This window comes from Accipiter gentilis, chromosome 2 (assembly GCF_929443795.1).
Source record: "Accipiter gentilis chromosome 2, bAccGen1.1, whole genome shotgun sequence".
In the NCBI taxonomy this organism is placed as follows: Eukaryota; Metazoa; Chordata; class Aves; order Accipitriformes; family Accipitridae; genus Astur; species Astur gentilis.
Window position 1 is genome coordinate 39,274,844 of NC_064881.1, and position 23,530 is coordinate 39,298,373.

A 23,530-nucleotide genomic window follows, 5' to 3' on the forward strand; every position below is an offset into this window, starting at 1 on the left:
ATGGCTTGTGCAATGCTAGTCAAAACAGGAGTAAATATTGCAGAGAAAAGCCCCAGCCCCCTGTTTGGAAGCAACCTGGGACCATGAACCGCAACCATTTGTTAACGAGGTTTATGTTCCTAAGTATCAAGGAAGGACACAAGGCTGCTAAGTCACTCAGGCATTTCTGAATATGCGTAAGTCGTGGCTGACCTAGGGGCAATCTCTAGTGTTTCTGGACAGTTTCTTGGTCCAGAAATAACCTGTTAAGTTATATGATGAAAGGCTCATCCCACACACACACACAGAAGAGCACAGAGGTACCGGGGAAGCCCCAGAGACATGAAACCCTGTACCAGCACCCCCTCAGGGCAGTCCCAGGAGACCATCAGCCCCATGGGTTGGGTGAGACCCAGCACCGTGAGTCCATGGGGCAGCTTTCTGGGGCACCACACAGACTGGGGATCCCTGCCCTGGGGGACAGGGCTCCTTACAGGATGCAGGGGAAAAGCATGTTAGGATTGTGCAAGACTTATTATAGGATGTTTAGGGGAGAAACCAAAGGCTGGGAAAAGGAGGGACTGATGTGGTTTGGGGAGGAAAAGATGTGGGAAAATAGAGAGCAAACAGCATCAAAGGGCCCAGCTGCACATAAAAAGGTGTCTGGTCAGTATGTTTGTCTGGCCATGCAGCAGTCTGTCCTATCTTCTTAACTCCATTTTTAACTCCTCTGCGGGTGTGGGGCTCTCTCTTCTGCATGTGTGTGTGCACAAGGGGGTCTGAGTGCAGCAACTGGAATGGGGCTGTGGCCTTGGGATCTCATATGTGCAGGTGCCAGCAGCTGGGGAGACTGGGATCCAGTCTGAGCCCAGTTGCTGAAGGGGTCCACCTTGTATATATGTACATCTATATATTTGTACTAACAGAGCTCAACCCTGTTGATCCAGACAAGGTGACGGGATTAGGTCATTTGTGCTATCTGGGCTTGTGTATTTCTGTTCGCTTTAGTTGGTGTTACTTTTAGGCTGTGCACATAGGCATGAGTGTGCACTTACGTGCCTACTAGGAACACATGCTCAACGTCACTGATGGTTGGGCCGGGGGACGTGGAGCTGCAGCAGCCTCCCCTCTATGGGGCTACTGGGTTTGGCAACTCCTAACATAAGCCTTGTGGATATTTTCAGGCAAAGTTTGAAATTAAGCACCTATTATTCTTAAATGAATTGTCAAACGTCAGACTGAAATAAAACATGAGCTGCAATGGCCATTAGTATAGAAACCATGGGGAAAGTCAATAACAATACCAGATCTTAATAAAGCCACAGTATCTCCATTTCCAGCTCAGTCTTGAGCTCTTCTAGCAGTGAAAGAGATAGACGTGGTATGTAAAATGATGGAGGAAAAGCCACAAAGCAGGGAAGGGGACATCCTGGGAGGTCTGAAGGCTGTCAGCTCTGTCAGAGGACAATTAGATCGATGTAAGGCATATTTGTAAAAGTGTCCTGACCAAGCAGATCAGCCTTACGAGGACCTGGCACCCTCCCAAGCTGCTGACACCCGCTGACCCAGAACAGAGGCAATCAGGAAGGCATGCAGCACGGCCAGCAAGCAAGAAACATGCATGGAAAAAAACAAGCAAGCCCAGAGCGGATCAGATGATGGCATTTCTGCTGATCTCTCCTTTTACCAACCCTAAACACATCCAAGAAGAAGCTGTTATAAAAAAATATCACTCACAAAACTAGAAGACAAGGGGGTGGAGGAGGAGAGGGCATATTGACAATGTCAGTGTGACAGACAGACATGCACAGCATTGCCAGCCCCAGTCAGAAACCAGGCCAGGCTGTCATTAGTAGTTGGGTTGGTTGGTTGGTTGGTGTCCTGATTTCAGCTGGAATAGAGTTAATTTCATTTCTAGTAGCTGGTACAGTGTTACGCTTTGGGTTCAGTATGAGAAGAATGTTGATAACACACTGATGGTTTCAGTTGTCGCTAAGTAGCATTTAGACTAAGTCGTGGATTTTTCAGCTTCTCATGCCCAGCCAGCGAGAAGGCTGGAGGGCTACAAGAAGTTGGGAGGGGACACAGCCAGGGCAGCTGACCCCAACTGGCCAAAGGGGTATTCCATACCATGTGACATCATGCCTAGTATATAAACTGGGGGGAGTGGGGCTGGGGGGAGTACGGCTCAGGAGCTAACTGGGCATCGGTCAGCGAGTGGTAAGCAACTGCATTGTACATCACTTGTTTTGTATATCCCAATCCTTTTATTATTATTGTGATTTTATTATTTTTATTATTATCATTATTAGTTTCTTCCTTTCTGTTCTATTAAACTGTTCTTATCTCAACCCATAAGTTTTACTTTTCCAATTCTCTCCGCCATCCCACTGGGTGGAGGGAGAGTGAGGGAGTGGCTGCGTGGTGCTTAGTTACTGGCTGGGGTTAAAGCACGACAGTTGGCTTGTTTGTCTTAATAACAATGCCCCGTGGGTTTCTTCTTGTTCGCCTTTTGGGTTTTGAGCCTTGAAGTTTTTCTCTCAAGCTTTTCTTCAACAAACTTAAAGCATTATTTACAAAATTAACTTCTTCTATTACAAAATGAAACGTGATTTTTCTGCACTCACAGGAAATGATGGTTAAAGAAAATAACCATCATCAAGAGCCACGCAAGTAAATTGCTGCACTATCATTTTCCCAATTGGCTACAGAAGAGTCACGTTCCTACAGGGCAGGTGAGAAGGTTTCCCCTCCCCATCCTCTCCTTTGGCCAAAAAAAAATCCTAATTGCTCAGCTGTGTGGGAAGATTTAGTTTTCCTTAGCTATGGGACAGGCAGGGTATGAGGAGAGCACAGAAGTCCAATGCTGCCTGCACCAGCTCCACTGCGAGTCCTGTATTTGGCAGGGCAGAAGGGTATTGCTCTTCAAGTAGATTTGCTGTTGCTATAACCAGAAATGGGCTGCAAAGTGCCTGAGGCAAAATAGCAGGATCCCTCTATTTTAAGGAATGTGTGTATATGCTGAATATATAAACCAGATCTGACATCCAAAGCGGCAGACAAACTTAACAGAAAATAAAAAGATTGCTATTTATGACTGGAAAAAAAAATCACTTTAAGATTAGGAACAACCAAGAGAGAGCTGGAGAACTATATAATCCTGTTGCCTTGTCTCTTCCAGTGTTTTGGAACGGCAACAAAACGGCGACGACATCAATGTTTAAAATGCAGCACATGCCCCAAATGTTTTTACAGTGGCTGTTCACAAGCAGGGTTAAGCTCTACTGCAGCGTAGCCAGATTTATCACTTCAGCCAGTTACCCACAGAATGAGACGTATGTACCCGAGAGATCAAGTATTATAGACTATCAGCCACTCCTGAAAAAATTGGCCTGACCAAACAGATTGAAAGCCTGGCTGCTAGGCAGTAACCTGCTCGCTAATTACCCTTTTCACACGTAATAATCGATTTACCTTTTCTTTATCATTATCATATCATCACCCGCCTTTCCTGGGCTACCTTCACCTTCTGTTGCTCCAGCAACCGCCCCACATGTAGGTGAATGTGGGGAGCGGGAACCCAGCACCGCTACAGGGCCCCCAAGTCTCAGCCTGAAGCCGCGAGCTGTGCATTAAACACCAGTACACAATGCCTTTTCTGAGGCAAGGGCAGATTTTTCTTAGCTTTTGCCTGAGGCCTCGGTTACAGGAATTAACGGCGGTTAATGCAGTGATGTAAAAGGGGCACTTCCCACCCTCTGCCCTGGCCATGCATTCTCCTGCCAGACCTGCCCCGATCCGTGCATCTGCCGACTCCTCCTCAGGGGAAGATGGGATTCGCAGTTTAAGCTGGTGGCCACCAGCTAACACCTACTGACTCCGATGTCCACGGGCTCTTGCTAATTTGACACAACAGAAACAAACATCCCCCAGAAGGGACCCCAGCTGACAGGGGTACGGGGCGGCAGCAGCACACAGCTCTCCTCAGGGCAAAGTCACGCAGACGTGCTTGCCAGTCTCCTGCCAGACTTTCATCCATCCCCAGGAAGGACCTCACATTCCCTTTGAAGCAGTAAACTTAGCAAGCCAAGACCACACTGAGCTGGCCTCGAAGTCCAGCTCCTGTGAAACTTTATGTTGAGATGGGCTAAAAAGAGAGCATCCACCTTCCAATTTCCTGTCTGCAGCCACTTTGAAGATGGCCAGTATTATTTAAGTGTATTTTTTAGCATTAAATTAAAAAATTCCTTCATTTAATACAGAAAATTATTACAGATGCTGGAAGGTTTCTAATGTTTCACCTGAAATGGACATATTAGATTAAACCCTTGGATGTAATGTCTGAATTAATGTAGATCATTGCAAAGAAATAATTGCTAAATTTAAGTCAATATAAGGAAACCAGTGAAGTTGGATAATTGCAAAACAAGGCATGAAGGACTAGATAGGAACACAGTTTCTACCTCAGTGACTTATCAATATCAAAGTACTTGAGACAGAGGTGATTATTTCAGGGAATATATGTAACAGCATATAAATCCTTCATCTATAATGCCTCCAGTGCAGCGTAAGTTCGTAAGTAACAGTCATCCAGCTCAGCATTGCTCCATGGGGCCCATGGGCAACCCGCAATCCATAAGGCACCAGAAGGTGGTCCGTGAACTGATTGCAGAAAAATAATTAAGAAACCAAACCAAAACACACACACGCCGTCCCACGCAGTTGGCAGGCGCTTATGTCGGCTCCTGCCCACAGGCACCGTTCGCTCCCTGGCTGTTAGTGCGCAGATCAAAAAGGCTTGTAGGTCCTTTGATTTTAAAAGATTGAGAAACACTCATTTAGCTTCTGTGAAATAGGGCAAAGCTGTGACTTTGGCTCCTGAAGCCGGCGCGTTCTCCCACTGCAATCAGGAACGTGCCACCTCCTCCCCACGGTCCCTCCATCACACAGAAACTACCAGCAGGATTTTCCCTGGCTGGCAACAGAAGCAGGTCCAAGCTGCAAAATCCACATCTTGAGTCAAATTTCCTCAAAACTCTTCCCCACCCTGCTCCCAAATCCCCTGGACAGTAACATTAGCGGGGGCAAGACTGGACCCCACTGTGCCGAGATGTCCAGCGAGCAGCATTACTGCTCCAGCAGCGATGCTGCTTCACCTGCCTTCTGCAGGACCAACCCACACGTGGTCCCCTGCCCAGGCGCAGGACAAGAAATGCCTGACCCTGAAGGGTCTCCAGTGCAACGGAGTTAAACCACAGCTGCAACCAGAGGTATGCGGCTTGTCCAGTAGTTAAAGAAAAGGTGAAAGGACCCCATTATTTATAAAACTGGCATCCTGACATCACCAAATGAAAATAAAGATTGAGAAATAATAACATATAAAAAAATGTTTTCAAGTACTACAGACCCCACAGTTTTCCAATGAGCAGTTAGCATGACCTGCTAGGAGTTATTGGGTATGCATGTTTAGCTGATTGATAGATTTTATTAGTAAAGCAGATTTTTCTGTTTCAAGATCTGTTCCAGTCTCCAATTAGGGGTATGAGAATGTTGTTTCTCCCCAATAAAGAAACCAGAATCTTATAATTGCTCAGACAGAAGAAAAATGTAGTTCAGGGATTTTTTTTATTATTTTTAATTACCCCATATTTAAAGAAAAGATGTGTTCTTTTTCCCCACCATTTGTGTGCAGAACCAGGACCAGCAAGCTCCCTGTTTCTCCTGGTTTGGAGCTAACATCAAAAAATTGCCTGACAGTTTTTCTAAGAGCCAAGAAAGTCAGCTAGTAATCATGTGGGGTTGTGTGGCCAAAGGTACATAAACTGACTTCACATGGGACCAGCAGTAGATCAGATTGCATTGGGCGGAATGAAATAAAAAAATCCCAGAAGTCTAGTTTCTTTGGAAATGTACCAAAACTGTCTCACTATACCAACCTGGCACATCATATGTAAAAAAGTGACTATTTCCTAGTACAGTATATGGGGTGTTTTATAGAAGTCAAAAAATCAGAATGGCCTTAGTTTGACATCGTAAACACAATATACTGTAATGTCATTGAGAGACTACTTGTTAACCTACTTGTCCCAAGATTAAATGCTGAAATTGAGCACACAGACCTACCTAGAGTTTCCCTCCAAGCACAGACATGCCGGAAAAAATCTCTTTGCCATACAACTTGGAAATAATTACAATAACTATGTAACAGTAGAAACCACTTCTGTTTAATTCACTGATAATATTTACGTCGGCCCAGAGAGTTTACAGCGCTGGAAAGCGACGCTATGAGAATGACACTTTCCTCTGCAGAAAATCTTCTCCCTATCTACATCTACAGCTATTCTCCTGCTTGCTTTGAAAGCAAGGCTATGTTTGCAGCTACAGTTTATTCTTCCTCCCAGGAGGTCACTCCCCGCAAGGGGTCTGGGGCAGCACAGTGGGGACGGGAGCCCACCGCTGCTGGGGTAGGGCAAACAGGTCTGCAACGAGGCACCTCCTCAGCTTGGGTTAGCATACCTGACGCCATCCAAAATTTATTTCCCCTATTCAAGATCAGGCCTGCAATGGCAAGTTTGTAGGTAAAAGGGTTGCAGAGGATTAACAGGTGACTCTACGCAGCTGATAACAGATTTAGCTTTTGGTGATAATGAGCAGAAGCAATCTGCTGTGCGTTGGGTGCAGTTGTAGACTTGGTGACAGGGCAGGAGGGAGAGCTGTCATTGAAGCCTGTGAGCCCAGAAACACAAACTTCAGTTGCTAAAGTTACTACATTCTTAATCTATCCATATATTTAGCCAGATTAGATTATCTTTTTTAACAGGCTGCACTGTGTATTGGAGTTAGTGCATCGTTCTTGCTGAATTGGGTATCTTGTCTCCAACGTAACTTACAGATCAACAACAGCCTGGAGGCAGGGATTATTTCGCTCGCAAGAATAAGAAACAATGATAATTAAAAGATGTTGCGGACAGAAACCTAATGCTATTTTATGCAAATCAAGTTGTTTTTAAATGTAAACCAGTATTTGTTAAGATTATATTCTCATCAATCAGCTTGTGAACTCCAAAAGAAAAACATGATGGCTTCACCTCTCATGCAAGATGCCTAGCCTTTTAGAGCTATAAATATAAAATGAAACAACAGCAATTAGATCTGGTGATGCTTGCTCTAACTCCAGGTATTAATCACCAGGTGTCCATAGGCATGTAGAGAGCAAAAAAAGTGAGAAGGGACTAGGAAACCAATACGACCAACTGACTTCCTAAGCAGCACAGGACCTAAACCTAGAAGTCTTTGCCCACAGCTCCTGCATCCCTAGCTTTCAAAATAACTTTCCGTAGCTGCATCCAAGCCAGGGCAAATCAGTCGTGCTTGTAGAAGAGTTGCTCCCACAGTTAATAGTTAATAGATGTATGTAATGAAGGTGGCCTTCCTTGCAAAAGTGATCCATCAATAGAGTCTAAATTCTACTTAAGACACTTGCTCCTAAAATCCAAAGGTATTTCCGAAAAAGGGAGTCAGACACAAAGATTTACATGCTCTTTTTTTGCCTTGTATGGTTATTAACATAGCAATTAACTCGGCCGCGTTCTTGTTGCTGCTGACTATCTCCAGCAAGCGTTACTGGGTCTCACAGTTTGCTCTCCTCACTGCATTCCTCAGCTGTACCAGACGTCAGTCCCTTCCTTTCGGAAGGGCTGAAAGCTCATTCCAGGGAAGAGAAAGTCCACAGCCCTTTTTAACCTCTGTATGTCTGCCTTGGGGTTTATTTTCCTTCTCTTGTCATGAAAGGACAGAGTACTGATGAGCTTAACACAGTACAAGGTTATTCAAGTTATCTGCTTGCCATTAGGTATCACTGTGCAGCACTGAATTATTTATTCCAGCTTCCTAGGCAGGTGTGTGGCAAATTTCCATACAGCTTTAATGGGAATCAGATTGCCAGCTTTAAACCCAAATTCTTCATCTGCACCACAGCATGACTGTGAAGTGTTGCTGAGCAAGGGCGGGGTGAACAGCTATGTAGGAACAGACCGCACGGTCACAGCTGGAAGAAGTATGTGGGTCTCACTTAATAAAACTTGAGAGAAAATATTTGTAGCTATACAAAAATATCGACAAAGCCGGCAACATGATACACGTCATGTAACCAACACGATTCTCTCCCTAGGACAGGCACGTACCATATTTTGAAGCTTGATTATCAGTGGGGACTCAATTTTCAGAGCACGCAGGAGTACATACGCAGCAAAGCACCTGCTGGCAGACGCAGCTGAGGGTGCCACAGCTCGGCGAGGACGCTTCTTGCATGTGGGCTTGCCCTGTTCCCATTTCCAGGTGGAAATTCAGAGTAGCACGTGCCCAGGAAGAAGAGATGGATCTCATCTATGCATAAAGGGCATACAGAAAAGATGGGTGAGCCAGCACAAACCAGGTGGGACCCTCAACCCTAATGGGTTCTTGTTGGAGGTACCAGAGGCTATCTTCATTTGACTGAAGGTCTGCCTACACCCGAGCAGGAGGTCCTCTGCCCCCTTTGTAGGCAGCAGAGCTCAGGGCACAAAGATCTCATCTGAAAATAGGTGCTGACATCTGGTCCCCTGCCCATCCCACACTTCACGGAGAGTCACCCAGACGATCAGCTCCAACGGAGGAAGCAGAAGCCAGCTGAGATGAATCGCACCGTGGGCAAGTGATACACAAGAGCCCTTTGCAGGTGGTAGCCACTAGATGAATGCCAGCTTGTGTGGCCTCATCAAAGGGCTTGCCCAGGCCAGCAACCAGCAACCTGGGTGGCATGGCAGCCAGGATCTCAGTGGTAGCAGTACTGCTGATCTGGTCTAGGAGTAGGTGGTGGGGTGCTCCCTGGGTGGTGGCTCCCGGCAGCGCTTCTCCTGCCAAGCTGATTGCTAAACATTTATCCTACCTGGCCCGCAATTACGAAAATCTTATGAGGAACTATGGGATGCACTTTCTGCGGAGCACAGTACACACCTAAATGCCCAGGGAAAAAAAAAAAAAAAAAAAAAAAAAAAAAATCTTGTTTCACAAGGAAACAACAGAATGCCTTTATGTATTCTCTGCCAATGTCAAACACGACTCAAAGCCAGATGTTAAAATAAAATGGCCTGATTTTTACTGCCACTACTACTTTGTGCTGATTTGGTCAAAAATTAAAATCCCTTAAAAACAACAAAAAACTGCACAGCTCTGGAACAACAAACGAGATCAGCGAGGAAGAACAACAAGTTGGTACAAACTGACAGCATCTGAATTTGTTTCTTTTAATAGATAAATGTCTGTGATTGTCAAAAGGGGTAGAGCCAGCAGTTTCACTGAAGAGTCCTCAACTGAAGGGTCCTCACTCTCTCCCTAGGCTTGCACAAATTGAATGACTGCAAGGCCTGCTTAGCTGCTTGCCTTGCCAGTGGGGCACGGAGGGATGGCTGAGAAGTGATGGTCGCAGTTATGGATGGGGAGAGGGAGAGCTGTGCCCAGATACTGGCTGCATTTGTGATGCTGTAGCTTGAAAGCATGCCAATGGCAGGCATTCCTTTATCACAGTGGAGCAGACAAAAACATTCAGCATGCCTGAAATCTCAGAGCTGTCTCAAATAACCGAGTCTCTAAATGAATTTAAGTCACCTCTAAGGTGGCTTCTGTGGGTCCAGTTGCCCAGGGTACCACGCAGCCTCGGGTGAAACAGGTACTTGGGGGCAACCTGTATCTTAATTATTCACTTAGATGAATAAGAAAATAAAATGCAAATGAAAAGAACAAGGTAAAGAAGTTCCATTTTAGTTATTATTCTGATGCACAACATGGAGTTCCATACCTGCTGCTGTCTCATCTGGATCCATCTCCAAATGAGGTGTTTCAAACCATGATAACTACCCTTCCAAATTAACTCAGTGAGTTGCATATTGAAAACTGAATGCAAAAGTGAAGTGGAAGCTCTGTAATGCTATTAAAGTTTATTTCAGAAGAGGCTTACACACACAAACAGAAACTGCAATCACTGGACAACACAGGGTAGTGCTGGGGGGATGCAATGAGCACAAGGGCCTTGGTGAAGGGGTTGGGCTCCAGTTTTGGAGACCTAACTGGCAAGAACACACTACAGTTCTCCAGAAGTGTCGTCTGTGAACTAGTACCTAAGAATAACTATTATCTGAGAAAAAGTTTCCCATTCCACCAATTTCATTTCCATGTAGCATTGCCTCTACTCAAATCTCTATTTTCTCTTCCCAGGTCACAAACATTGTCCAACTGCTTGCAGCAGACTGCTTGTCATTGGCTCCAGTCTGCTCACATTCGTGATTTTTCTACCTAGTTTCAGCTTCCTCCATGCAGCAGTCTTCCCACTCAATAATATGAAAATCTAATGTTTTCCTCACACACGGGCATTTCTTCAAGTCAGCTAATTTGCTAGGGCAGGTAAGTAGCTCTGTCTTCCTAATTCCTCCTCTGTCCTCTCCCCACCACGACTTTCCTAAATGATCCACCCTTTGCTTATCCTCTTAATGATCACCTTCCTGCCTGTCTTTCTGAAACATAACCTGTTTCCGAGCTGGCTCCTGCACCCCCATCTCCGCTGGTCTCCAACACACTGTGCTGGCCAAAGCATAGGCACTCGCCTCCCCATAGTGCTCCCTGTAAGCTCAGCGTCACCCTGCCAAAAGCGCAACGCTCGTGAAAATCTAAATCGAGAAACATGGGCCTAAAGCAGGTTTTTCAACCCTTCCATGCCAGAAAAGGCCAATATTGCCAAATAACCATAAACCTTGTTATAACCCCTTTAGAGGGTCCAGACTTCACTTCATGTCTTTGGTAAACCAGTCTTTTTAAGACAACCTGTGATCAGCACTCAGCTTATTAACTGCTCTAGAAAGTCTTGGCCTGGAGATAGCAAAGCTTTTCATGACCAGTATGAACAAAATAACTCTTGCTGAAAAAATAAGAAGTTCAAAACAAAGGCCATTGGAATATAACTGTTGTCATCTCTATTTGTGATGGATTAGAAAAGGCCCTGTAATTCCTCTATATATAACCCTTCAAAACCAAACAGAATTCAGGGCTGAAAAGACCACAATACCGCAGAAGACAAAGGCATCCATCTTCCTAAGATGGATACAAGAGACGAGGTACCTATTTGTCGGAAGTTTCTTCTCCTGTGGGACCAGAGCAGACATCTCCTCTGCCCAGTGGCCCTCATAGGCTGTTTGCCATCAGTACACTCCATCCCTTCACAAACCACCTTTTTTTTTTTGTAAACGGCCTCCCCTGAGCCCTCTTTTGACACTTGGGGAAACCCATCTTGTTATCCGATCAGTTGATGACACTAGTTCTTCAGGAAAGTGAGCTCTCTTCAGCTCTGCAAGCCCCAGTCCGCTCCTGGCTTTCCCAACTTCTCTTTTTTCGCCTACTTTTAAGAGCCTTTTCCCCAGACCCCATGTGCCACAGCAGCTCATTCCTCCATGTACACACACACCTTCTCCAGCATGAGCCCGGCTGCTGCTGCACCCCGCTTCCACTGCACCCCGCTTCCACTGCACCCTGCACTCACCGCCCATAGGGAAGTGCCGAGTACAGTTGGATTTCCAAAAGCAATGGTAAATTGTGCTGAGAAACAGCATAGCCTAGCAGCACCTTCCAGCACTCATACTGAAAACAAAACAGAAACTGGTGAGGCCTAAAAGATTTAAAAAAAAAAAAAAAAAAAGTTTATCTGTATCAGGGTCCCAGTAACTCTGGAGACAGGTCCTCGCTTTTTTGCCACGCTGAGCAATAGAGACGGAGCAAAGTATGACTGGTCATCTCGGGGCACAGCATAGAAGAGGCAGTTACGATCTTGAGATGAGCAGACTTCCTTCAAACGGACAAATAAAGTAATGAATTAAGGTATCCTGGTGGCAAAAGGGCTATTACACATGAAATAAACAACTTTAATGAGGTTGTAACCCTAGATTTATAGTCTCATCTCCATGCACAGGACTTCAGGTACGTAACTCCATTAGCACTAATGGGACATGCACAATTAAAGCCCCACACACCAAGATGAGACTGCTGCTATTAAAATCAGCCACGAACAAGCTTCAGAGAGGTTCTCCCATTTAGCTCAGCAGAGTGATCCAAAAGAGAGATGCTCATTTATAGCTGATCACTTTGCAAGGTGGTCAAGTACGAGCACTCGCTGTGAATTCTCTGTATGGTGGATATGAGTCGCTGGATAGTCTGTATTTTTGGGGGTCAGATGTTACTCCTGTCCCTGTACATTTTATGGGACATCAGCTCTCCTCTGCCAGGAGCGGAGGCGTGGGTTTGCATCCCACTCCTAACAGCTCCCCCTCTGCTCCGCTCTGGTGAGACCCCACCTGGAGTACTGCGTCCAGCTTTGGGGTCCTCAGCACAGGAAAGACATGGACCTGTTGGAGCGGGTCCAGAGGAGGGCCCTGAAAATGATCAGAGGCACGGAACACCTCTCCTATGAGGAAAGGCTGAGAGAGTTGGGGTTGTTCAGGCTGGAGAACACTCTAGGGAGACCTTGTAGCAGCCTTCCAGTACCTAAAGGGGGCCTACAGGAAAGCCAGAGAGCGACTTTTTACAAGGGCAGGTAGGGACAGGACCAGGGGTGATTGCTCAGGTGGTGGCTCCCCAAGAATGGTCAGCAAAACTCTCACTTCAGCCACCGTCACCTCGCACTTTCAAGCCGGGGAGGAGGCAGCCCAGCCTTCCCACCCCAGACGTACCGAGGCTGCTCCCTCACCCCCCCGGCACCCCGGGTACGCTCCCTGGTTGTGGGGAACGAAGCACGGGCTGGGCAGAGCGGCTCAGCTCACAGACACGGCGTGTTTTCCCTGCAGGGATCTCAGGCTGAAGCTGTCTATGCTATGCACGGCAGAGCAGCGCTAATCTACTCCAGCATGTTGGGATATCGCAGCAGTCCAGCGCGGTGAGTTACCTCGGGCAAAGATTCATCCCACTGAACTACTCGCTCCCAAAGCCAGCTCTAGTCTGGCCCATGCCCTGGCACGGGAGTATTTAACTCTGAAAAATACCCCTCAGGGAACTCAAGACCAACATGAAACAGCACTGAAGATACTCTAGACTTTCACGGGGACAAAAGAATTGCCTAGCACATACAAAATACAGGACAAAACAGCTCAGTGTTTTAAATCTGTAAATGCCTCACCTGTACTTAGGAGCAGAGCACATGCTACTATGCCCACCTAAAAATATGCCAGCTGAGACCCTGGGATGCTGCTTGTTTACCTGCCATTCGGTAGTAGCACCAGGCAGCAATCACCAGTGGAAAGCGGCAGCAGCTTATAGTACCAGGTTTTTTAGCAAGCAATGCAGACAATATTCTTGGAATTGCTTTCTTGCCAGAGAGTGGTAAGAGCTATTTAAATCTGAATAACGCCACAGCATATCCGAGGGTGATGGAATAAGGTGCAGAGGCTGCAAGCAGAACTACAGTGATAAAACATTAAATACCAATATGGCTTTAGATATTATGCTCTCCCGAGAGCTGTAATTCTTCAGATATATGAAACATTCAGAAAAATGGAATTGAACCCTTCATCACACAAATTTTTTTCTACAATATTAAAAATGTAATTTTACCAGAAGCCATAGGGACTTCTATGTTCTTAATATACTTAAAGATTTTTACAAGCTAATGTGAAAACTGACTGAAATGCCATACACATTCTTGTTCACACTTAAGTCTGGTCTAAAAGCTATTCACTTTAGTTTTGCATTGTAATGTCTATATTCTCATATTCTTAATACTCACAGATTTCAACAGTACAAAATTCTGACATCATTCCTGAAAAGTTCATGTTCACACAGAATCCAACAATTTCACCATCAGCTTTAGTGGCAGCAGGCTTAAGCCCAGAAGTCTTAAATCTGATAGACGTTAAAGATGGAGAAAATTTACTGGTTAATCTAATTTAGCTAGCACAAGAACATTCTCTACAAGGCCAAGGTTATTAATGGCAGCACAAGTAGCCGCATTTATGCAGAGGCTACTTAACATTTTCCATTGTAATACTCCACTTCGGGATAACTTTGAACAATTCAGGCTAAACATTCCTGATGTTAGCTGTCTGACTAATAGGATCTTTTTTGGGAAGCTTTTGCTCAAGGGATTTAGTTATTTCCAAGACTGAGGTTACAGAAAAGAAAAAAAAAAAAAAAAAAAAAAAGGAAAAAAAGGAGAAAAACTACAGTTTCACATGAAAAGCTCTGGTGCTTCCATAAAGTAAAACAAGAGCTTTGATCATCACCCTGCTGAGAATTCAATGACCAAGGATGAAGGCTGAAAAAAGAGCACAGAGTATGGCTGAAAATATATAACGTGATGAGCTAATTACAGAATTAAGAGACATAAGAAATTAAAAGCAGGTGCTAAGAGGAGGTTAAGCAGAAAAACATTGTCTGGCCGGTAGGGCTACAAGGCTAGGAGGGTTCATCACATCTACGCATTTTGGCCTCAACACCGCTTTGCTGTTTGGCAAGTAGCAAAGCAGCCCATTAACACCTCTCTGCTGTCAGGTACGTATAGCAGGCGATTGCATTGTGCTGCTGCTTTCCACTCTCTTAGCTCTGAGAGAGGATGACTGTGTTGCCAATACAGCCCCAAAATACTGTTGGCATGGCAATCTACACAGATTCACACAATAAAATATGCTTTACTAAACTTTGGAAATCTGAGCTCTCAACAGACAGGAAAAACCTGAATTGTCAGTGCAATCTTCATCCAGTTACTCGGCACACAACCTTTTAATGGCCTAATCATGTACTATTTTCTCCACAAGATGTAATAATCAGGCAATTATACTTAGATTCTCCAAATGATATCAATGACCTGCTGAGCATGGGCTGGATTGAGCACATGAAGCACTTCAAATGCATATGACAGACACGGCATCTGTCTTAAGGAGTTTACACTCTGAAAATACAAGAGAGACAGAATCACTGCTTCGCGCACCGGAGGAGTGAAGCGCTGGGATTCAAGGACCTGCTCAGGGCGTTTATCCAGACCTCCTGTGTCCAGGTTTAGCCACGGGATTCCCACTAGGCTCACCTCTACATTGCCAAGCAGTTGTGAATGACGAAGCAGCTCCTGCGTTTCATATCAGGAGCAGCTGCTCTTTACATAAGGAAATTATTCACCTGTCTACCAACATCACTACTTACACTCCAGTAACAGGAGTGGCGAGTTCACAGCTACTGCCTGGGTGGCAGGCAGAGGTGGTGGCAAGGAGAGCTTGTGGCTAGCGGGCCACAAGACAGGGACAAGCTTCTCTTCAGGCACGGTGGGTTCCTCCTTTGGGACTGCTCAGCCCATAGCCCAGGTCCCTTTTTGCCTCCTTCAGCGAGGAAAGCCCTCCTACAGTTTGTAGGAGAAAAGCAAAGCTTCGGTTGACCCAAGAGAAGTAGCAGCCGCCTGCAAAGGGGATGAGAAATTTCAGACAGACGCCTGATTTGTACCACTTTAGTCATTTATTTTAAGATAGCTGAAAAATACCATAAATATACAAAAGGAGTCTCTCCTAATGATGTGATCTGGTGACAATTCTTATGACTTAAGAAATATTCACACCAGCAAATGCTATAGGATTCGACTTTTATGCCAGTCTGTGTAATTTGCAGACAGCCACAATCCAGTCACTTTGTGACCTCGTAACTGGTTTAGTGCTTGATTCAGAGGCCTCTTTTCTTCTCGTAAATCACCTTATTTCCCTTCTACAGATATATAAAATTTAAATGTCTGGGTATCCTTCCCAAGTAGAAATTTTTCCTTTGAGAGTGGGGATTCATTAAATATTCATTGAAGCCTTATGAAAATCAATTAGTGAATGGGAGAGTTTTTCCTTTCCAAGTAGCTTGTTCAACTGCCATCTATGTTCTCCACCCCAGGACGGATGCTGGTGGTCCGCGTGAACCCAGGTCTGCACGGCTTCCTCTGCACACAACTCCCCCTCCCTGTACTATGCACAGCTGTTGGTATCAGCAGAAATGAAGGGTTACGTTGAGCTTTTCTAAAGAAACGGAGCTTATGCAGTTATGCAGTCTCTTAACTCCGCTCCCATAACTTCTAAACTCATTGGCCAAGTGCAACAAGACGACAGATCGGTGGGCTGAGCGGCCGAGGTCCCAGAGCAGACCCGCAGCCCGAGAGGGGCTGGGAGCGGGCAGCGACGGAGAGCCGCTCGGGTGGGCAGCCGGGCGGCCGAGGTAGAGCGCCGGACCAGCACGTGCTCTAAAGAGGGAGAGTAAGAAACTCCTGGAGGGAGCTGGAAATATAATGTGGCAGCTGTACGTAGGAGTCATTGTGAACAGCTATTTGTGGTTGAACTAAAAAGACCAAAAAGCCACAAGAAACCAAGTCCACGACTGCTTGTGCTCACATACTTAACTACAGAAAGTGCTCTTCTATAAACTGAAAGGGTTTTTTTCCCCCCTAACTGTACTAGAAACCTAGATAGCCTTAGAACATGGCTTCAGGAGTCACGTTAAAAACGATTAAATTGTTTACATGGACTATAAGGTCATATTCAAGTTGTTAACATCGTTGAAACTCGTAATTGCTAATCCTTTTGGAAACTGTTTTTTTCATAGCTAGTAACAACAGATTTGCCTGACTACTGTGTTATGTTAAATGTTATAGGAATGAATATGACCATGCATTTTGCCCCAAAAAAAAAAAAAAAAAAAAAAAAATCAAAAAAAAAATCTGTGTGGAAGTCACACATTGGTCCAAAGCAGAAACTGCTCAAGTGTTACAATCTGTGGTAAGACAGACTAGCCTTGATCATCATATTGCTTGCTTACTTCTCCTAAAATATATAAATTGGTCATTATTAGTTAGACTTCACTTTCAGGCATATTTATTACCACATCTTGAAACAGGCAGGTCTGTTGCAACTGGTGCATTCCAGTTATATAATATGTTTTTCTGCCTTAGATGCAATCTGGAAGCTAATAATTAAATTTGCTAATGTGAGAGAAGCCAAGTGAAAGATTTAGGAACAAAAAAATTTAACCAATTCTGTGGCAGACAAAACCTTTAAATCCCGCTTTAAATCCTTCGATTTGGTTTTCAAACATCAGGATACGCAAGCAAGCAAACACTGCACGTGGGGCGAGATCTCTGAATCTTTCAATCAGCTTTCAACTATCTAACCTGTTGGATATGACTCTATCAGTTTCACTGAGATATAAGAGATGAAATCACACGCTGAATGATGAAAACAGGACACATTTTTGCATATAAATTTGTACTCCTCAAATTCAGAAGAAAAAAGATCAAAAGCTTGATGCATTGTACAACATTTAAGGAACACCACCCTCAGTAATGGTGAGAGATTAATAAATCAATCATTTAAATCAGAATGGAAATCCTTATTGCACACATTCTTTTAATCTTATAAAGCTTTTGAAGTCTTTAGCTGTGTTTCTGCTGGATAAATACATTGCTACCCTTCCTTGTTTATTTTACTGACACTCTAATGCCTTTTAATATCGTTGTAAAATGGATCTGGCCATTTTTCCTCACATATAAATGTTTGCTTTAATTGAAATAAGACCTTAACTTTTCTCTCACTAAGGAGCCTTTTGCCAAAGCTGTTGTTTTTAAAGACATTCTCTACAGCTCTGTGCAATTCGCTACCGTGCAGTATATGATGAGTTGTGTCAACAGCAATCTGTTCTGTCAATTAAAAGATCAAAAAATAAAACACAGGCCCAACTTTGTATAAACCTCCTTCCAGTTGTAAAGTTGGTATGAAAAGCTTCTGAATCACTCCCTCTGGACCAGTCCCAAGGAGCAGCACCACCATCTCCTGAGCACTGCCAGTGCCTTCCGTCCCCTGCGGCTGAAGACCAGGGGCATGAGGAAGTTGAACTCGGGACCATACCCGACACCTGAGAAACTGAAACTTCCACCGTGAATTTGATGTTCAGCTCACAAAATGTAAAGCATCTTTCCAACTGCGGACAAAGCTTTCAAGAAGAATTCATGGAAAAGTAAAGCACATAATGACAGAAGGCATTGGATTCAGACCAGTATGCTCTTTTTGCTTAAAAATCAACAAGCTGTGGGCAAAATCTGAAGAAAATTAAAAGGAAGCATAAAATCCAGGGGAAGAAAACGCACAGGCACGGAAAATCATGAGGGACATATCTCTCACCCCAGGGCTGGCAAACCAGATGAGAAGCAGTTCTACAGAGAGCAATTCAATTCCTCTTACAGCACACACTGCACATATTTCGGCTGGTGATATTATTTGCATCACCAGCTCCTAACGACGACTTAACAGAGCACCAGAAGTCCTTTGACTAGCAAGTGAGAACCATTATATAGCACTTGCTTCTTAAAGATGTCTCAGATTGTCACCAGTAACTTGTCATACCAGATTTATCAGAAGGGAAAAAAACAGGCAATAGTGACCAACAAGATGATTAATGAACGAATCTGTGCTCAGGAATTTGCAAAGCATAAAGAACATAAACACAAGATGTTAGATGTTCTTTACAAGCATTATCGGTTGCCACTGCCAATCCCATCCAATGTCTTTGTTAGCACCAAAAAGGACATCTGCAACCTCACCCAGACCTCCTCCACTCTGTACTCTGTGCAGCTGTTTACATCTGCACAAAGGCTACCCATTCTTACCTGGCAGTACCTTACACTCATGCTGTTCAGCTCTACACAAAGTCCAATCTTTGACAGGATGCAGACAAGTAGAAATTCAGCCTCTAAGGTGTTTAAGTATTTGGGGGAATATCATGTGGAGCCGAGAAGAAAAAGGACATGATAACTTTATGCAGAATAACGGGAAAGCACCCCAGGTTTCCTCCACGTGGGCAGTCAGCGGCAGAATGCTTACAGTTCAGATGGAGCTTGGTCCAACTTCGAAAATGCCAAAAGGAGAAAGGAATATTGGTACGTATCTTGATGTCGAGATAAGGGCACGCCAAGTATGTTTGGATTACAGAAAAGCTCTCTCCCATTTGGTTTAATTTTCCTTAAATATTAATATAAAGGATTAGTCTCTGATAACAACTGTGGCAGTTAACCGTATCTGAGGAATTACACATATTTTCTCAGTTAACCAAGCAGATGGTCCAAAGCGTAGCATCCTTTCCTATTGCCTGTCCTGAAGACGACCTTGGGGCTGTCAGTATAAGAGGACACATTTCAGATTGTTAGAAAGGCTCAGAGATTAACCTGTTCCAGTTCGTGTTGTGGAACGAGCATGTGGAACCCATTACTGTCACTCCTCAGGGAGAGCATTACCTCCAACTATCGGAGCGCTGACTTTCTATTTATGCAACACCAAGTTGCATCCACCCCACCTTACACCAGCAAAGCCCTTATGTTTTGGCTATAGGTGACAAGGCAGTTGAAGCAGAGGAGCACACCCTCCCCTAAACAGGCATTCATGACAGTATGACCAAGCCGGTGCTAGGATTAAGGGAGATGGCACTTCACATCCCACATCGGCTCAAATTATCAGTATAACTAGAGCATTTTACAAGTAGCAGTGGAACAGAGGCAGTAAATGTCACAGCAAAACCGGAGCTATACTGGTGAAGATCCCAAGTATCGACCAACTAGAAATACTGTTTTTCTTCAGCCTCGAAAATAAAATAATAATCTTTTTTCTCCTTTCAAACATCACTTTTGAAAGACTTGCAGACCACCGAGCTTAGAAGACTTCCCTGTAAGACTTATGCTATGAGCTGGATTCCAAGTAACATTTACTCTTACAAGGACTATAGTTCTGCACAAATAAAAAACGATTACAAGTTATCTCAGCACAGACCACCCTTGTTAGAAGCATGACAGGAGAGACAATAGCTAGATGTGGACTACGTGTATAACTAAAGACTGCAGGGAAGGTTTTGCCTTAAGTGCGTATTTTGTCTCCTGTGTGCGTATGCGTTACCTGTGGACACATGATGGAGATGGAACCACGGGGCAGAGGTCTTGCTCGCCTCTGCAATGACAATAGGCTTGCTGACTGAAAAGAAGTTCTAACTTCTTTAGAGGTGATTTTTAAAGACTCTAACGTCACTACATTTTTATTAGTACACAGCAAAGCCTTTCATGGCTAAGGAAGGAGAAAAAATAGGTAGGCTATGATTAATTCAAAATGGAAAGGACGTATCTTATGGTGAACAAGCTGCCAGCTCACTCACATTAGGAAGAGAACGTGTAAAAGCAAAGTTCCAGGAATAAAGAGATAGTGGGAAAAGCTCACAACGAACCCAGCATGGAGACACAGACCATTCCCTTTTAATTCCTAATCTCCACAGCTGTTGATTCTCATTTATAGACCAACCACTTCAACTGACTCCACCTCCCTCGCTCAGAGAAGCTACCTCCAATTATTTCCACCATGACGGAAAACCAAAGTGTGATTCATAACAGAACAGTCAAATCATCTCCAAAGGCTACTTACACCTCACCTACTTTTGTATCTCATTCCCCTGCCTGACTCGGATCCATAGCTTTAGAAGCTGAAAATCTCTACTGTAGTCTTCCATATTTCTTCATGGACTTTAACTGACATTTAGCACACCTAATCTAGCTATATAAAATTCACCCATCTTGTTAAACTCCAGCACAGTAGAATATTACTGCCCTCTTTCTCATATTTACATCCTCAATCTTAAAGAACTAATTCAAAACACACAGCTTGTTTTTAACCTATTCCAGGTATTTATTTTGCTAACACCTCCTTTGCAGACCTTCTAGTATGTATAATGTTGCTGCTGCTTCCTTCTATACACAGCCACTACAGAGTCAGTCTTCTTTTCCCAGTTACCCAGGAGATGGTTTTTTTCCTATCTTAAATGTCTCATCTTAGTCTAATTATCTGCTCCTACTTCTGCTCCCTGGTGGTTATTTTGGTCCTTCAGAAAACTAGAAAATTAACACGGTTTGAGTATTATTTGTATAGGAAATGAAACTCAATCATGTGGCACTGTAGCAGGATACTTAACTAACCTTTGATTTCAGAGAAGTTCACTGTATGAAAGCTAATACAACGGTGCCCAGAGTTTCCAAGGCAAAAGATCAGACTGGCAATGTGCCAGATATGCGAGGGCTGAACAAAATTTGCATCCATATTTACATAAATACTGCAATCACTGTAGTTTAGACTGGAAAAAAGTTCTTAGTCTAACCCCCCAGTTTTTACACACTTCGGACTTTCCAAAACATTCACCTTAGAGGCTGAAATATTCCATGCTAGGTCCATATTTAGAGGATGTTATTTATTTTAAAAGACCAAACCACACTCCTTCAGCCATTTTAGACTCTCAGAACTCACCACACAATGACATGCAAGAAAGAACTTAAGAAAAAAAAATAAATCAATGACAGCAACATGTGTGAGTTGCCACATATTAAACCTTTAAATTAACAATCTTGTTAAAAAGATAAGTAGCCCGAGTTCAGGAATAAAGTCACATCCAGATGGCAAAGTTAATACATAGTAGGTATGGTGTCCATTTACACACCAGCTGCTCCAGGTTAGCTACTTCTACAGTTTCTGTCATGAAGATCTCAGTAGCATCACTGGATTTCAATCCAGTTGGTGGCAGCAACAGAAAATGGGAACACAGCTTTGCATGATATGGTGTGGATCAACCTCCATGTAACGCTAGTTTTCTACGTTCCGAATGAAAAGCCTATGAAATTTTTGTGATATGGAAGGTGCATTGCACCAGTCTGTCCAAACAGATTAAAATAAAAATGAGCAACTGCTCCAAGTGACTAGCACAATATGGTTGTAAGTTCTCAAACAAAACTGGGAAATAAGTGTCTTCTGTGAAGTCAGCTATACTGAACATTTGTAATAATTTGGTTTTATTTCAGATTCCAAGTTAAATAAAACCTGTATTATTTGCTATGACTAAACATGAATAACTGCCAAACATTTAGAAAACCTGAGTGACCACAGAAAATTCCAGCCCAACAGGGCCAACAAATAAGGAAATACTAAAATATCATTAAAATTTGCCTTTATTTTTCTTACAGGAGAATTCTACACAAACCAAGGTGACTGTTTTACAAGACTCTTTTCCCAATATACTAAATTTTCAAGAGGATCATGAACAGTATAAAACTGTAAATAACTTTTCCTGTTGAGGGCTACGGCAAAGTTTCTTCAGTTGTTGTAATCTTGGAGAGCCTGAGCCATGAAAAGCTTGCCCAAGTTCTGTGCATTAAACTCCTTAATATTCTGGCAGTAGGTATTAATTTGACCTGTCAATAGGAAAGAAGAGTAAACCCTTGTCAGTTTTGAAATTCAGGAAGACATCTTAGAACATAATTTTTAAAAAGCCAATGTGCATGAACCATTTAGGATTTAGACAGAAGCAACCAAAACAGCTCAACTACTCTACACTTAGGAATTTTACATTTTCACTATTCCCAAATAGATTTGGGAAAAAACTAAATTAGCATAATAGGTAAAGTAGTATGCTCAAAAACCCCCTTAATTTTCCTACAATTCTACTATGTACAACTTCTGAAAAGACATATGACAATAGAAAGAATAAACAATTCTTGCTGCTGTATTAGAAACTTCATCAAATTCATTGTTCCATTTAGTTGCTCTAAAAATACAAGACTGAATTTCAGTTCTGTTCTTACACATCTGCTGTCCCTATTAAGGTATCTGTAACAAATATTTTTCAGTAGCAGATTGAAAATTGTGGTACTCCTGTTTGACATTTTGCTAGCCTTTTTTTCCACCTAATATTTCACTCCATTAGCTATTTCAGAAATCATCAGGGTACGAAGACTTGTCAGTGCTTTACAAATCAAACATGCCCATCAAAACATTTTTATACACGTACTGCTACAAGTTATTTCCCTTGTTAGCTAGGAATAGCAAAACATGAAGCCAGTTTCATCAAAATTAAGACTGTTTAGAAGGCCTATAAACTCTCAATTTAATGCTCTATTTGAAAAGTTTTTAAATGCCTCAGAGACAAAAAAGCTAAGTTTTATTCTTTATCCACAAACTTCACTTCATCTCAGCTAAAGTGGATGCTTTCAATTCTTCCCCTGACTATGGTAAAAGAACAAAGAGTGCGCTTTGGCTGGAAACTGTTTTTTCCTTTAATAGTTTTCAGTTCCTCCTCTTGTAAGAGATGATTCATCCTAAGCTATCACTTTCAGAAAACACATGTGTACACACATACACACTTCTATTGCATTTTTAAGCTATGCTAAAGCTGAATGTTTAAATACTTTAATGCTGCTAAGATTCATTAAATGGTAAAAACTATCAAAACAATAGGGTTTTTTTTGAAAGGCTCTGGAAGGAATAATAAATCAAGAACGTTATTTCTTCTAAAAGCAGCACTTATTAACAGTCTGAAACAGTATTAATATTAAAATAACAATCTCTTGGTCACCCCAAAATGGGAGAGTGGTAGTTCAAATTCATTTTATTTTTTCTTTTAATGTCAAAGCACTCTTTTCTGTACACTAAATTACCAGGATTTTGGTTTAATT

The 23,530-nt window shown here is 43.2% G+C and overlaps 1 protein-coding gene across 1 annotated transcript in view; it reads right to left on the reverse strand.

Moving 5' to 3' along the window:
• Window positions 1–22,009: 22,009 nt before the first annotated feature.
• Window positions 22,010–23,530, reverse strand: part of EIF3H (eukaryotic translation initiation factor 3 subunit H) — an 87,516-nt gene continuing 85,995 nt past the window's right edge. Inside the window, exon 8 of the mRNA XM_049824858.1 lies at window positions 22,010–22,270. Within this exon, the coding sequence (XP_049680815.1) occupies window positions 22,173–22,270 (98 nt within the window). The 3' untranslated portion in view covers window positions 22,010–22,172. The remainder of the gene's footprint in view (window positions 22,271–23,530) is intronic.